General features: G+C 51.4%; 1 protein-coding gene across 1 annotated transcript in view; it reads right to left on the bottom strand.

Moving 5' to 3' along the window:
* Nucleotides 1–15,722, bottom strand: part of GPC1 (glypican 1) — a 199,215-nt gene that overhangs the window by 5,751 nt on the left and 177,742 nt on the right. Inside the window, exons 4-7 of the mRNA XM_083868489.1 lie at nucleotides 7,468–7,633; nucleotides 4,889–5,019; nucleotides 1,334–1,453; nucleotides 734–867 (exon numbers count right to left, since the gene is read on the bottom strand). Coding sequence (XP_083724615.1) covers nucleotides 734–867; nucleotides 1,334–1,453; nucleotides 4,889–5,019; nucleotides 7,468–7,633 — 551 coding nt within the window. The remainder of the gene's footprint in view (nucleotides 1–733; nucleotides 868–1,333; nucleotides 1,454–4,888; nucleotides 5,020–7,467; nucleotides 7,634–15,722) is intronic.

Below are 15,722 nucleotides of genomic sequence, written 5' to 3' on the forward strand. Positions count from 1 at the left end.
TAAATCCTGTGCAGACTGACACCCTGGGACCACTGAATGGCCCCAGCCCAGTTTGACCAGATAGGCTCCAGAGAAGCTTAATTAGCTGGGAGCTGTCAACCAGAGCTACACTGCTGCCTTCTGCAGTGTCCTGGTCCTCCTGCTCCTGCAGGTCTGGAACACTGCTGGCAGCAATGTGAAATATGGGAGAACTAAAGGTGTTGACTTCAGGTTGGCAAAGCCACACCCAAGAGATCTGTGGAGAGCAGAGGAGAAAGGTGCAAATCCAGCAGCTGCCAGTCTCCCTCCTTTAACCTTGGCTGGGGTAGGAACTCTTTCTGGAGCTGTTTGATGTCACCCAGGTGCCCCTCTCAGAGTGAACAGCATTTCAGAGCAGGTATGGACAGAGGGATGTGTATGCAATTCTCCACAGCAGCTGTGGAGTTTGTGTGGCAAATCCAGCCCTGCTGCCTTCAGAATGCATGTGGAATTGCAAAACTGCTTCCTTAGTGGAAAACTACACAGTTATTTCATGGTGAGTGCATTTCAGTGCTTATCCCTCAACATACACCAAAATGACACCAGGCTTGACATTCCCAGGTACGAGGTTTTCTGGAAATGCAGCATTTCCATGGACAGGCACAGACTGCTCACTCTGAACAAGTGAGGCTGGCTGTGATGATGTGTAAGTGCCTTTCCAAACCCTTCCTCTCACCCCAGACTGGTGCTCCTGGCACCGTGACCCACTCCATACCTGCCCTTGGTCATCCCGTTCCAACATTTGTCATCTGATGCTGAGCTGGCCATTACTTTTTTGCTGCACAGGCTGCTGGGGAGGGTGATCCAGTATGTCTTGAGAGCTGTCAGATTCCCTTTGGCATCTAAAACCTGTAAGCAAAGGAGATGCTCAGGGCCAAAAGAGCTCTGGGGTGCCCCAGGGTGGAGGAAAGCACAAGGATTCTGCCTATTTTTTGTTTTACCATCACAAAATATGTTTTTATGCAAACAAGGATGTATCATCAATCTCCCCCTTAAGACCAATCATCAACCCAAGTGTCCAAGGCTAAAGGTTACATGCCAAGGACTGTTTCAGTACCACAAGACCAACCAGGAGAAGACAGGAGACATCAGACTAGGAGCCTCTTCAGCTAAGTCTGGCACCAAATCCCTGGGAAATTGGTTATCAGCAAAACAGACCCAACCCTGTGCAGAGGAAAGAAGACCAGGTCTGCTTTGGTTCCACCAGCACCTGATGATCTGATCTTCTCCAAACATGCAGCTCAGCAGCCTCCAGAGCTGCTGGGAGTGTGACCCAACCCACAGGACCCAGGAGCAGCTCCAGGGACAAACCCACCAGCATCTCCAGAGCCTGTGCAGAGGATTTGGCTTCCAATGTCACCTTCCCCCGTCTCTTCTTGTCCTCACTACTGGAGCCCTTTGTGCTGATTTTGGGATTTCCACAGCCTTGGAATACCTGAAAAACAAACCAAACTCTCTAGCCCATGTTTCAATGCTATTCCTTTAATTATTTAACAGTTCACAGTTATGGGTTTTTTTTCCTTCTTAAGTATGTTTATCCTTCCTATTGCCAAGATTCTCAGAGATTCTGGCTTAGTTTCTAGTGCCAGATGTGTTTTCAGCACAGTGTAACTGGTTTTGGTCACCACTACCAAGCAAAATATTCAGCAGTAACACATGATTTTGGATGAGTCTCCGATATTGATATTAAATTATTTATAGCAATTTTATCTGTTCTTCTTATGACTGGAAAATAAAATCCTGGGAAGAACAAGATGGGAGCTGCTCACACTCATTACATCAGTGGTGTGGGCTTCAAGACTACAGAGCATGGGAGCTTCACTGCTGGACAACAGACTGATGTGGGACTATCCCCATGACTCCTGCAACAACATCCCCACCTGCGAAATCAATGTGCCTCCAACCAGGGCACTGCAAAGACAGCAGATGTGCCACAATCTGTCAGGTTGGATGTTTCAGGGACAAATGAGGCAGCAGAACTGATTTATCTGTTATCTTCAGGAACCTCCTGTCCTCCTAACTACCTGCCCAGGTGGGCTTTGTAGCCAAAGGGCAGCAGAAGCACTTGGAAGGTACAAATCCCCAGATCTGGGCTTTAGGATGAGATGAATCCAGGTGTCCTGGAAACACCCGCTTCTCCCAGTCTGCATCACCAGTCCAGGCAGTGACAGCTGGGCTCAGATCACCAGGGCTGGGCAGCTGAGCCTCCCTGGTGGCAGGAGCTCAGAGAGTCAGGCTGGACAAAGCATCAGGGGTCAGGAGAGACTTGGCACTGTCAGTTTGAGCCTTTACAAAGGAAGCCACCTGCTTTGAGAAGAGGGCTCCAGGCTTGTTGTGGTTGCCAGGGTGCTGTCAGAAGCTATTGATGAACACAACTTTGCCTGGTGTGCCCTTAATCAGAGGAGTCAGGGCCACAGCAGAGCTCTGCTGACACAGCTTGTGCCACCTGCTGCACTCATGGACTCTGACAGCCAAGTCTTGACTCAGCCAAGAGTCCCTTATCTGTGTGTCTGAGGGACATTCAGCCTCCCAAGGCCCCTCCTGGGTGCTCTGTCCTGCTGACCAGATGGATCTGATGACTCCAGCAGTTCAGTACCAAGCCAGTTTGTTTGTTCATCAGTCTCGTTTGCAAAAACCCCACCCTGAGAACTGGAAGGAAGAGCATTTTTAACTTGGTTTTACCAAAACCAAATCTCGGTTTCAGTGCTGTCTCCTACTGGCCTATTCCTGCTGCTGGTAGATGGCCTCTTCCCAGGAGATAAAAGTCTGGGGAGGTGTCCAGGACAGTGGCAGCTCCAGCACAGTGTGCTACCAAGGCAAACCTCTTGCCACTCTAAATGCTTCAGGTGAGAAATGCAAACTACTGCTGGAAAATACACAACTCCAGCAGACTGAGGGGGATTCTCCTGAATAATGAGAGCAAAGAGGCGTTTGCAGCCTCTGGTAGCTCCTGCTGCCTGAAATCCATGAGATTCTCCATAGGGAGAAAAGAAAGTGCAAGGAAGCAGGGAGAGTGCTCTGTGCTGCCCTCAACACAAGGCTCAGTACCACAAATGCTTCCTTACAGTTTTACCCAGATCCCAGGACAGCCTGTGACTGCTGTCACTGAGGGTGACACTGGGGCCAAGGCCACTCCCAGCTCCTCTCACAAAAAGCATTCTGTGTGGAGCAGCACATTCTGTGCAGGTGAGAGCTGCAGATTCAGCTCCTGGTGGCTGTGAACTGCCCACCCTTTGCATGACAAAGGGCAGGGGACCTGTGGCACCAGCCAGGTGACAGACACTGAGAGAGTCCAGTGAGAATTTTGCATGCTTGTGAGGGGATAAAAGCCCAGGGGTTCCTTTGTTGTCCTTAAGAGGCAGCAGCTCAAGCTGGTTTTGTGAATAAATTGCTTTCTGGGAGGAGAGGTCTGAGACTGCCATGGGATGGTGGGATGGAGCCAGCGAGGAGCCCTGGCCTGGCTGTGTCAGTGGGGTGTGCAGGAGTCAAGGGGGACCCGGGGGTTGTGACCTGCCACCCTTTGGGGCTGCAGTGACAGTGACAGCCTCTGATGGTGGCAGTGTGGCTGCCAGAGTGCCTCCTGACTGCTCAGACTAGGAAGTTACCTTAATAGCACTGCTCTTGGCCTGGAGCATGTCCTTGGCTCTGAGATGGCCAGGGCTGGCCTGGGACAGTCCTGAACAGAGCTGACAACAAAATCTTTCATCTGATGGCTTTGCCATGCTCAAAACCAGAGCTCAGAGCTTTGCAGCTTGTGCCCTCTGCTAGCTGTGCCACCAGCAGAGTGGTCCATTCACCTGGTCACCAGGTCACACTGGGGAGCTTATCAAACATATTTGGTTACTCCAATCAAACACCAGTTAGACTATTTAACCTATCATTTCCCCAGATGTACTGTATTCCCCTTGGAAACACCTTTCTGTGCAGATGATGCTATGTTTTCCCACACCATGAGTTTGCTTTTATGTGGAAAGGCTCAGTCTCACCTCAGAGGGAAGAAAGAACATTGCATTGCCTTTCATGTCAGAAAAGAAACCTGACCCAGGACTTGGATGCACACTGCTGTTAGTGCTTTGATGTGTGCAGTGAATTCCTGTTCGCCAAGCATTGCTTCTGGCCCTTCCCTTATCCAAAACCTGGTTAGGACCTGTCCCACTTCTTTCATCTGCATCTCTGCCTTGACTGTGGGATAGCTGCAGGACCTGGGGAGTGTCTGGGCAGAAGGCAGGAGCCCTGGAGGGCTGCTTTTGTTCCCAAAGCTTCTCTTATCTGCAGATACAGAGGTGACTGTGGTTAAGTGGATAAACAGACTAAAAATAGAAGACCAACAGAAGAGACCTTCATGATACATACTTGGAGGACAGGTGAGCCTCAGGAGAGCCTGGTTTGTGCTCTCCAGATGGACTGCCAGACTGCAGCTCTGTCCCACAGTACAACCTGATAGCCCAATGCTTCCACTGCCGAAAATCCCCTTGGGGCAGGTTAAAGCACCTCCCTCCTGTCACTGGGGCCTGTGCACTTTGTGTAAATGCCTCAGCTTGGCCCAAACATCTCAAAACTCTCCAGCACAGAGGGCCCTGACAGAAAATGGCCCCCTGTCACTGTGTATGCAGTCCCACTCCTGGGCCTGTACCCAAAGGAGGCTGGCTGGATGTGGCAGGGAACAGTATTTGGAAACATCTGCAGAGGTTTTTGCCTGTGTCAGATGGGTGGTAGGAAACCAAGGTAATTTATCATTAAAAGTGTGGGCATTTGCTCTCTTTCACTCTCCATCTCCCCCAGTTCAGCTGAACAGTGAGCACAAAAGAGCATTTGGTCCTGGCAGCTGCACGTGATGTGTCCTCAGGCAGGCCCAGGCACATGCTCCTACCTTGCTGGTGATGGAATCTTTGTTTTCCTGCAGGTTGGAGATGGCTTCAGCAATCCTCATGTGGATAGTGCCGATCACAGTGTCCACATTGTAGGGCCCGTCAATGCGATCAGCCACCCCGATCAGGGAGTCTGGGAACAAGGCAGGACAGCTCCATCAGCACTGCCCAAACCAGGGCAAAGAGCAGCTCATGCTGGGCCCTTGGCAGGGCTCCTTCTTGGGAGACACCTCTCCATTTTCACACTGCGCACTTGCTTTCCTTACTCTATGTAGTAAAGCCACTCTGTGGCAAAGGAACCTCCTGCAAATGGTAAATACACTTTGGGAAGAGTGTTCACCCCAAGTAACCAGTATTTCCCTGGGTGATACAGAAGGGAAAATGAGAAAACTCGTGCAGAATTATTAAGAAACACACAGCAATTCTTGGCCCTCACCCGCCTAACTCAGTGCATGTCTTCAGCAAAGCACTGCAGCCAGGAGAAAGTGGGAGAATTGGGGTCAATAAGGTGCCAGAGGTAGTGGATGTAGGAAATAGTTTTTGTGGAAGTAAAGGAGTGAGAAAAGCAGTAATTCTTCTCACCTTCACCTCTGGAAGGACAACAGCCAGGGAAATATCAGGCTGTACAGGTACAGAAGCAGACCAGTATGCCCACAGCTAACTGGTAAACAGGACAGGGAGTGACTGAAGGTTGCCTCACTCTCAGTTCCTCCTGCCTGGCCTGGAAGCTCCTGCTTGGATGGCTGCTTTGGGACTGTGCTTGGCTTACAAAGAATTACCAATCTCAACACTCCAGTTGGGTCTGAAGGAACAACAGCCTATATGCTCTCAGTATAAGGAGGTAAATTTTGGTAACTTTTTTGTATTCTGGCAAATAAAATCTCCTGTAACGCTGAAGAGCCTGTAGTTTAATTTTACTGCCACTCAGGGGTTGTGATATCATTTTTGAGACTGTGTATTTCAGACAAATAGTGCCTTGCAGAGGCACAAATCTTGAGATACAGACATTTAAATCAAAGGTTGCACCCCTAAATAGTAATAAATTATATTTGAACCACTTATAAAAATCCCCCTTAATTTGCCCTGCCCTAATTTGTCAAACTGAAAGAGTAACTCTGCATTTAGTGTAACAAAATCATTTCTGGCTACACAGCAGGGCCTGGAGAAGGGTGAAGGAAGGACACCACCAGTGAACTGCTGCCTTTGACTCCACAATTTGCTCCTGTCCTTGATCAGATTGTGACCTCTGACACTGAAATGTACAACTGCAATTTGAAAGAAGCTCCAATTGCCTCCCAGCCATCACCCCTTGACAGTGTCTCTTGGGAAGAGGAAGCCAGAAAAAATGCAAAATGCACATGGAATTGCTTCCCTGTCAATCAAGGAAAGTTGCACAGTGATGTTTCAGAGAGAGGCTGTCATCCTGCCAGCAGAGAGTGACAGGGACAGTTGGCTGTCTCTGGTCAGAAAGGCCAAAGGGCCACTGAACCCCTGGGGAAGGGACAATTCCTCCCCTTCTGAAGAATTTCTGTGTGAGGCCAGCATTTTTTTAGCCCCACACAGGTTCATCATACTCTGAGGGCTGCCAGCAAGCTCTCAGAAAAATTAGAAAAATCTCTCTTACAGAAAAATTAGTGAGATGGCTGATTAGAGATGTTTTGAAAAAGCAAAAACGTTTAATTAAAAAGAAAAGAACAAACATTACAAAACAGAAGAGTAAAAGCTGTGCAAGATGCAGAGGGGCTCCTTACACCTGCTAAAACATCCCAAAAAGCCTCGAGAATCTCTGTGCTCTCTCAAGTATTTAAGGATCCAGGAGGGGTTTTTGGCTTGCTGCCCAATAGAAAACAGCCACATTTCTTGAGGAGCAGCTCAGGGACCCAACAGGTGCTTTTCTCCTGGCACTGGGTTAATTATGGTCTGAGAGAAGCACTGAAGGTTCTGATTCTTTTTCTTTAAAAGTTCAGGGGTGAGGTTTAAACTCTTTTCCTGATATGGGAACAGATGCTGGAGTGTGAGGGTGCTCTGCAACACCCCTCCTTTGCAGCAGGCTCCCAGCTGCTCCCACAGGGAGCATTTCCAGTTGCTGTGGCACAGCTGGCCTGGCCCCTCTCCCAGCCTGGCTGTGCTCTGCTCCCCTGTCCACCCTGCAGTGTCCCTCGAGAGGCAGGTGACACTCCTTGGCTCGGTGGGGTTTTTGTTCTTAGTGCCAACCCCGAGGCAGCCTGAGGGGCTGCAGCTGGGCTGAGCTGGCAGCTTTGCTGGCCAGGCACAGAGGGCAAAGGCAAAGGGAAAAAAGGCCAAGCCCAAGGTGATCTCTGGTGCCTGCCCTCCCTGAGCCCAGACAGTCACCAAGGCTCCCTCAGGTCTCAGATCACTCCAGCTGTGCCTGTACAAGTGAGAGAGAGAGAGAGAGGAGCCTGCTGAGTGATGCTGTGTGGGCACAAGGAGGACTGAGAGCTTTTACCACTGCAAACAACCTCCCCTGAGCCTCCCACCATCCTCTTCACTTGCCAAGCACAGCCTCAGAGAGCTCGAGAGTGAGAGGCAGCTGTGCTGCAGCAGAGAAAGGCCTTCTTACCCATCAGGTACTTCCACTCTGTGCTGAGATCTGCCTGGTTGGCCAGGCAGCCCTTCACCACGTTCAGGCAGTAGTTGTTGCAGGGCTTCACGCTGGACATGCCCCGGCAGTGTGGGCAATACATCAGCTTCATGATGGCACGGGTGCACTCGTGGCTCAGGGACACCTGTGGGAACAGGCAGGGTCAGGCACAGACTGCTAAGGGGGTGTGGGGGAACTCCCCTTCTCCCTGCGGTGAAGGAGCTTGCTGTGGTCTGAGAGGCAGCACAGCCCCTGGGTACATGGAGCAGGAAAAATTCCCCTCTCACTGTCCCTCCTTCCCCCTCTCCTCCTCCCTGTTGGAGGGACAGGACCTCTGGGGCAGCTGCCAGTTCCTCCAGGCTCCTGGGAAAAAACTGTCTGTGAGCACCATCCCCCTTCCAGCCAGGTCTGGTGGTCACAAGGACATCTTGGGTTGTCCCCCAGCTGTAACCTGGACCCTGACATGGTGCATGTGTGTCCCTGGAGCCTCTGCAAGGGTGTGTTGCCACTGCCCTGCAGGCACAGCTGTCCCACACAGACTGCACCTCCAGCCTCCTGGGGGGATGCACAGTGGGGCCCTGGACACAGAACCTTCCCAGCTGGCATCTTTGGAAAGGAGAATAGTCTTGGGGGAAGACTTGCACAATTCCAAAAGGATGGACAATGAGAGCACTTGACACTGGGAAGTGATTGCTGTCTGTGAGCTCTTCAGGACCCACAGGCAGCCTGGGCCAGCCATGCAGTGCCAGCAGCTCCAGGCCCTGCACCTGCAGCTGGTTCTTTGCAGAGCTCACTCTGGAGGAGCTTTGCCACCTTCAGTTAAACCACCCTGGGCCTGCAATAGCCAGCACATGTGCAGAGCCCAGAGAGCCACAGCCTCACAGCGCATCAGTGTCCCCACAGCCCATCAGCCATGGGCCAGTGTCCCCTCAGCTGCCCTGGGCAAGGGCTGACAGTGCACTGAGGGGTGAATAACAGCCTGCCAGGCCTTGCAGGGATGCTGGCAGAGTTCCACTTGTCTTGTTGTCTTTTCTCTTCTATGGTCATTTTCCATCTTTGCTCAGATCCATTTGCAATTCCCTTGTAAATCTTTTAAAATCAAGGTACCCTTGGGAGAGTGTGAACATGCTGAGCCCAGGATCAGAGGTTGTATCGGAGAAAATGTCTAAGTTTCTTCCCCCCTCCTGAAACTGCTGGTGTGGTGGCACCTCACTCCCACTAAACCTTGGGAAGCTGGTGCTGCATGGTGCTGAGACTTCACTGGGCAGGAATGCACTGAAATAACCTGGTGAGAACCTTCTTCAGGATGAGGACAAAAATTTGTAAGTTTTGGAGAGAGAACCCAAACAGAGCCTGTTTCCCTGGCCTGGCAGCCCAGAGAAGCCCTGAGGTAACTGAAGATAAACCTGTGGCTAGAGGGGCTGAGCCTGGCAGGAGCCCCCCACACCCCAAAGCTTCCCTCAGCTTGCTGGGCCAGCTTTGTGTCCCTGTCCTGGGACAAGTCCTGCAGGCAGAGCCCGGCTGCCATGTGCCTGTGCCACCAGGAGATGGAGGCTCTGTCCTGCTGCACTGCACGGACACCACACACTTCATCCATCCCAGGGAAACAGGGAAACACCCCTGCTCAGCAGAGAAACACAGCACAGGGACAGGCACACAAAGAAGAATCCACTTTCCACCTCAGGATTTAAATAGCCAGGGCTGAATAGTGGCTGAAAAGACACCAGGTAAGAGCACAGTGCCTGCTGGAACAGGCTGGAGCTCCAGATCTGCTGGAACCAGAGCACTCAAAAAGCAGGGATGGAGATGGGAAAGGAGCTGTGACCTCCCCTTCCCCAAGCAGAGCAGTCACCAATACGCTTTATATGGTGACACAACCCAATCCTGCAGGCTGCACAGGCCATCCTGAGCACAGCTTGTTCCTGTCCTGTCCTGCTCATCCAGCTTATCCAGCACTGTCACCTCCCCCTGCACACCTGGCACCTGCAGCACAGCTGAGTCCTGACACTTCCCACAGCACTGAGGGGAACCACAGGATCATTTGGCTTTAGCCCACACATCCCTGGTGGCACTGTGCAGACTTTTGGAGTGGAAGGGCCTGCAATGCTCTGGAAAACAGGAACACAGTGTTGCCTGCAGGAAGCAGCCCTGAGGAGGTGTGGGCCAGCCCCAGGCAGAGAGGACACAAAGTTCCTGACACCCCGCCAGAGCCATGGGACTCACTGAGAGAGGCAACAGAGAGATTTTGGCTCAGAAAAGTATCCCCAAGGCCCCGTGCTGCAGAGAGCTGCCTTTTGTCCCCCTCCTCATGCCACTGCCACCAGCCACACTGTCACCAGCCATACTACCACCAGCCACACTGCCACCAGCCAGTGTCACTAGCCACACTGTCACCAGCCACACTGTCACAGCCACCCTGTCACCAGCCACCCCGCCCATGTCCATGCCTGTGCAGTTCCTTTGGGATGCTGCCACCTGCCTTGGGGCAGTGGGTGCAGGCAACAACAGCACCTGAGGCTCAGTTTCAACTCCTGAGAAAGTGGGGAGAAAAATTTACTTCAGCAGCTCAGTAAGGAACATTTCTGGATGCCAGAGGGAGCTGTGTATGCACTGGCAGTCTGTCACTCCCACAAGGTGGCTTTGTCTCCTGGAGGACAGTGCAGTGTCCCAATGCCCCAGGAGTGGGGAGCCTGGCCCCTGCTCCCTGCCCCACAGCCTCTCTGAAGATGAGCAGGTGACCATCCACCACCAGCCACTGCTCTGTTGAATCTGGCAGGTGCCAAGTGTTCAGCCTGATCTCTTGGCAGAAAGAATAAATATTAACTTTTGCAGGTGCACGGCACCAGGCTGCACTCCCTCTCCCCAGAGAAGGACTCCAGCCTCTCCTGTTGGCAGCAGCAGCCCTTTGGCACAGGCAGGCTGCACAGGGGAACTCACAAAAATGAGGATAAGAGAGCAGGAAGAGGAATCACACCAAATATTTTTTCTGTGTTTTTCTTGACCAGAGCTCAGTTTCTCACTGTTCCACCCAGCCCATGGACCACTGCTCCACACAGGGCAGAAGAGAGTGAGGCCCTGGGGCTACCAGAGCCCCTTCCAGCCCTGACCCTGCACCATCCCCTTTGGGGGACTTGCAGCATATTAAGCAACAGAATCCTTCAAACATCCCTGAGTGCTCCTGGATTAGTTTTCTGAAGTTATCTTCCAGGTTTTTGTCATCAATGCTGTATCCATATGGGAATCCCAGCCCCAGTTCAGAGGGGCTGAGCTTCCCTCCCAGGATATGGATCCAACAACACAAGCAGGGGGACACTGCACCTGTCCTGTCTCCTCCCCTCTTGGCACAGGCAGCTCCAGCAGTGGCACTGGAGACAGGAGCTCCTGGGGCTGGGGCTGTGGGGACACATCCCTCCCCTCCCTGGCAGTTCCTTGCAGATGAACTCCCCCAGTGAGAGTGAAGCAGTTTCTCTAGGCTGGCAAAGGCAGGCCTGACCTCCACCTGTACACTGAGACATCTTCACCTCCCAGTGCTTCTGCTTTCACCCCTCAGCCTCCAAAGGAACCTGAACCACTGAGTTACCCCTGCCCACACCTGGGGGTGCCAGCCAAGACCTGCAGGGAGTCCCTCCAGCTCCCAGCACAGACCTGCAACACCTGATGGATCCAGGGGCAACATCCATTCTCCACAGGTGGCCCGAGGGCAGGAACATGAAAAGTCCTGCAGATGGAGTGAAACCTGACCAAACTGCTTCATCTTTGACTGATCTGGCACAGTGTGAAGGTGGTACATGACAATAATTGATTTCTCTAAGTACCATCAACCTGGCCCAGCCTGTGGCTGGTTCTCCTTTAAGGAGGCTTTAGTGGCACCTCTTGTCTTTTCTTAGCTCAGTGACCTAGAAACTGCATTAAGATGTCAAGAGAACATGCACAATACAGTGGAGAAGCCAATTCCCAAGAATCTGAAGAAAAGATCATTATTATTGAGAGATATGGCTTGGAGCCAGGGCACTCATTCAGTTGTCAGAGGTATAAATAAAAATGCAAAATAAAGCTAAGCTCAGCCTAAAAATACATTGATTGTACGTCACTGCTCAGCTAAAATCCACATACTCTATTCTGATCACAGTGACATCCACGGGTACAGCCCTTTGAAGTGTAAGCCCAGTGATGAAGTGATAAGGAAAAAATGTTATCTTCTAAGATACACCCAGAATAGGGGACCAATCTTACTGAGCAATGAATAATTTTAATTAAAGCTACATTACAGCTGGGGATACAGTGGTAGCAGTGAGGGGAACAGGTGGCTGCCTCGTAAAAAGCCCTGTTCCACCACAAGCACTGCCATTTCAGGAGGCTGTCAGCAGGTCCAGCTCTGGCCTTTTCCAGGGCCACTCTCCACAGCCTCATGTGCCCATGTTTTGTTGGTGGAGCCACCCAACCAGATGTGAACTGCTGGAGGCAAACACCTTTGCAGGCTCTCCTGCCTCCTGCCCTGGTGCTGGAGCTCATCCCAGGCTCTGAGAGCTGGGATTTGCTCTGTGACTCCCTGGCACGGTGTTTGCTCAGCAACCAGCACAGCCACGTGTGGAGATAATTTGACAGGAAATTGAGAACACATAATTCCCTATTCAGAGTGGCATTGGTTTCCTTAATTTTTCCTCCTCCTGAGCAACGTTTAAATCAATTACAGTGAAATTAATGACTTTCACAAGCCATTTGCTGAGAGGATGGGCTGGGGGATTAGGCACTAACTGAGTTCCTTGCCACCCCCCAGCCAATTTAGAAAACATTCAGTGTGAAAGGCCTCTAACAACAATAAAAAAAAAGCTCCTGCCATGTACTTTATCAACATGCTTTCCAAGCAGAGAATCACAGAAACACAAGAGGATACCTTGAGAATGAAAAGAAGTCACCAACTCTCTCCCTTTGCACTTCAGAAGAGCCAAGTTACCCTTCACAGGACCCAAACATAACTTTAGAACAATTATAAACTTTCTGAAGCATAAACACAGGGAGGACAGACTCCTTGTAGATGGGGAAGGCACTCAGTTCAATTTCCTGAGACACCCCTGCCCAGGCACTCCAGGCCCAGACACCTGAGGGCTGCCAGCTCTGGGGATGGCCAGGGCTTTAGAGCCCATAGCAACCACAGCAGCACTCTGAACAAAACGGGCCAGATTTCTCCAGAACAGAGGACAAAACCTCCTCATCCTTCCTCTGTACCTATGAAGAGCAAATCAATGCTCTTGTTCAGCCCAAGTTACTCATCTTTGCACACCTACAGATACTCAGAGGTAACAAGAGCACGTCTTCCAGAACCATAGAACACTTCTCCCTCAGCCCCACCATGGTCTGTTCTGAAGCTTCTACCCAGGTTACATGCTGATTTTCCAGACAGCACCCACTGATCTGCAGAGCCCTTCTTACAGTGTAAGATTTGGTGCAGAAGAGGGGTGCAATTCCTCCTGACCCCAGACCTTGCTGAACCTGCAACAGTGGGAGGGTTTTTACTCTTCTGAACTGGCACCTTGTTTGACAGGTCTCACAGAAGAACAGAGAGGGGCAAAGAGGAGAGGCATTTCCCCTCATTACCCCAATGCGCAGTGCTTTGGAAATATTCAAAGCCTCCAAAAATACCCTGAGCTATATTGGGGCATGAAAGGACCATGGAAGTGATGATCTGACTCACACACAGCTAAAATCTGCTATACTCATTCCAAAACCCATTTCTTTATACAAGTCAATTATTTCCTGGAAAGGTGTTTGGAGGGACCAAAGTGCGGAATGCAGAGAGGAAGGCCTCAAGGAGCTGCAGCTGAAGAGGCATTAGTGCTGGGACCAGCTCTGTCACATCCTGGAGTTACAGACTCAAGGAATGATTCTTCCTTCCCATCCCAGCTGCCTGAGACTTGGACAAAAGTGGAACTTTAAGAAGCCACATGTACCTGGACCATCCTTCCACCAGTGGTAACACCAAGCTACTACCAGAGCAGCACAGTGTGGGCTGTGCCACTGCTCTCCAGATGCCTCCCAGGCACAGGACTAACTCCATGGCCAGTGGCAGGGCTCCTCTGTGCCCAGCAGGAGATGGCCAGCTCCTCTGGCACCCAGAGCCTGCAGCCAGGCTGCACATGCTGCTTTTGACGTGCTGGCTTCAGACCAAGGAAAAAAAAAAAAAAAAAAAAAAAAAAAAAAAAAAAAAAAAAAAAAAAAGAAGAAAATAATCATCCGACCCCAAATCCTTTCTCCTTTTGAAGCCCGGCTTAAAAGCAAATGAGAACCTGCAGCCTAGTTGCAATGTGACTGGACTCCTCAGCCTTCAGGGGCCTTTAAGTACATCTGAAAGGCATTTAACACCAGTAAAATAAGTTGAGCTCTTGCTGGTATTTTTCCTATCCCCCTTCTCCCCTTGCACATTCCCCCAGGCTGCTGTGACCATCTGTGCCTTGCTTCCCAGGGGAAGCAGGGTTAGGTAGAGTGGAGATTTGGGGATGGAGAGAGAGGCCAGGCTGGGTGGAAGGTCCAGGCTGCTGGAATTGCTGTCACACCCTGTCAGAGGGATAAGGGCAGGTCAGCTGAAGGAGGGACAAGGCTGAGCTGGTCCTTCACACTGCTGGTGGAGGTGGTGTTCTGTGGGCTCTGCTCCCTCTAACACTCTTGCCCAAGGCAGTGTGGGGGTGGCCTGCAGGGAGCTCTCTGTGGTGTGGTGTTGGTGTTTCTCCCACTGACCATGTTCCTGCCCTGTGGCTGCTCTCCCATTCCCTCCCTCCAGGGAGATGAATGAGATGAGATGCTCTCATCTCCAGGAGCAGACCCAAGGTGGGCACTGGGACCTCTGGGTTTGGTCTCATCTGGGGTTGGTTGGGGTGAAACACAAATACCTCCAGATGTGCCAGATACCTGTCAAAATGTGCCTGCATTGACCCTCAGGTCTATTTTCCCAGGTAGAAGACCTTGCTATCTGAATGGCCACTCTAACCTGCAGAAACCCAGTGACATCAGGCAATTTAGGTTTCTAAACCAAGGCATGCTCTGGAGCCAGCAGACAGCAGGTAGGTCTCAGAGGCAGGCAGGGCTGCTGGGCAGCTGGAGGAAGAATCACCCACAGCTGGAGACCTCCCCAGGGCTGGGGCTGAACCAGCCACACTGAGCCATTCCTGGCACCCTCTCTCACCTTCTCATGGGATTTTTCATGGCAGGTGAGGAAGTTCTGCCAGCTGTGAAAACCCCTTCTGGGACAGTGTCTAAGGGAAAGCAGGTCAGCTCTTCAAGCTACAGATCAGGCTGTGTGTGCTGGGAAATGCAGGCAGGTATTCAGAGCCACTCCAATTACCCCCAAATCCCTTGGCTGGAATTGTACAGTTGGGATAAAGTTGTCAGTGTGAAGAACAGCAGCTACAAAAGCAGGTCAAGCAGAGGAGCTGATCCTGCCAGGGTGGCAGTGAGGAGTGCTCCTGAGCTTCCCATGGGATGCCCAACAGCCCAGGAATGGGCTCAGCCTTGCTCTCTTTTAGAACAAAGCAGCACTCAGAGGAGGGGTTTGTGTTTCACAGGGGAGCTGGCCAGCTCTGTGAATAGAGCCCTCTGCAATGTGGTTATTTCATGCTGGGCAACATTTCACTTTTACAGTTTCCCCATGGAGGGACCCTTAAATATTATGATCCAAACCCAGAATGGCTGTGATATTCTTTGCACCTCCACATGTGTAACTGGGAATCTGCTCCATTCACTGGGCACTCAGTGCCCAGTTTCTCTGGGGACAGGAGTGGGAGCTGCAGGCGTGCCCAGCCCTTGGCTGGTGAGGGGAGCTGCTGTGGGGAGCACACCCTGCTCCCTCCACCACATGGTCAGCAGGTGCCTTGTGCATGTTTATGCCAGCCCTGATGTAATTAGCACCTTGACGTGTGTTAAATGAACCAAGCTTTTCCATTTTTCAGAGTGAAACTCTAAAAGAAACAGCTGCAGGGCTGACAGAAATATGATTCTTTCAAAGTCTAATGAATTGTATAATCACTTCAGTCATTATTTTGCATCTTCCTTCCATAAATGCACAGCCACGAGTCCTTGGAGCACGGTGGGGTTCAAGCCTTGCCAAGCCCATCATTCAAGACCCATCAAGTTCCCAAACCTGTCAGGGCTGAGAGGAGAGCAGGGCACAGGCACAGCGTGCTGGGGGTGGCTGTGCTGGGATTTGGTGGCACAGGGAGGACACAGAAAACCCCAGCACAGCT

This window comes from Zosterops lateralis (assembly GCF_965231275.1).
Source record: "Zosterops lateralis genome assembly, chromosome: 10".
NCBI classification, from domain to species: Eukaryota; Metazoa; Chordata; class Aves; order Passeriformes; family Zosteropidae; genus Zosterops; species Zosterops lateralis.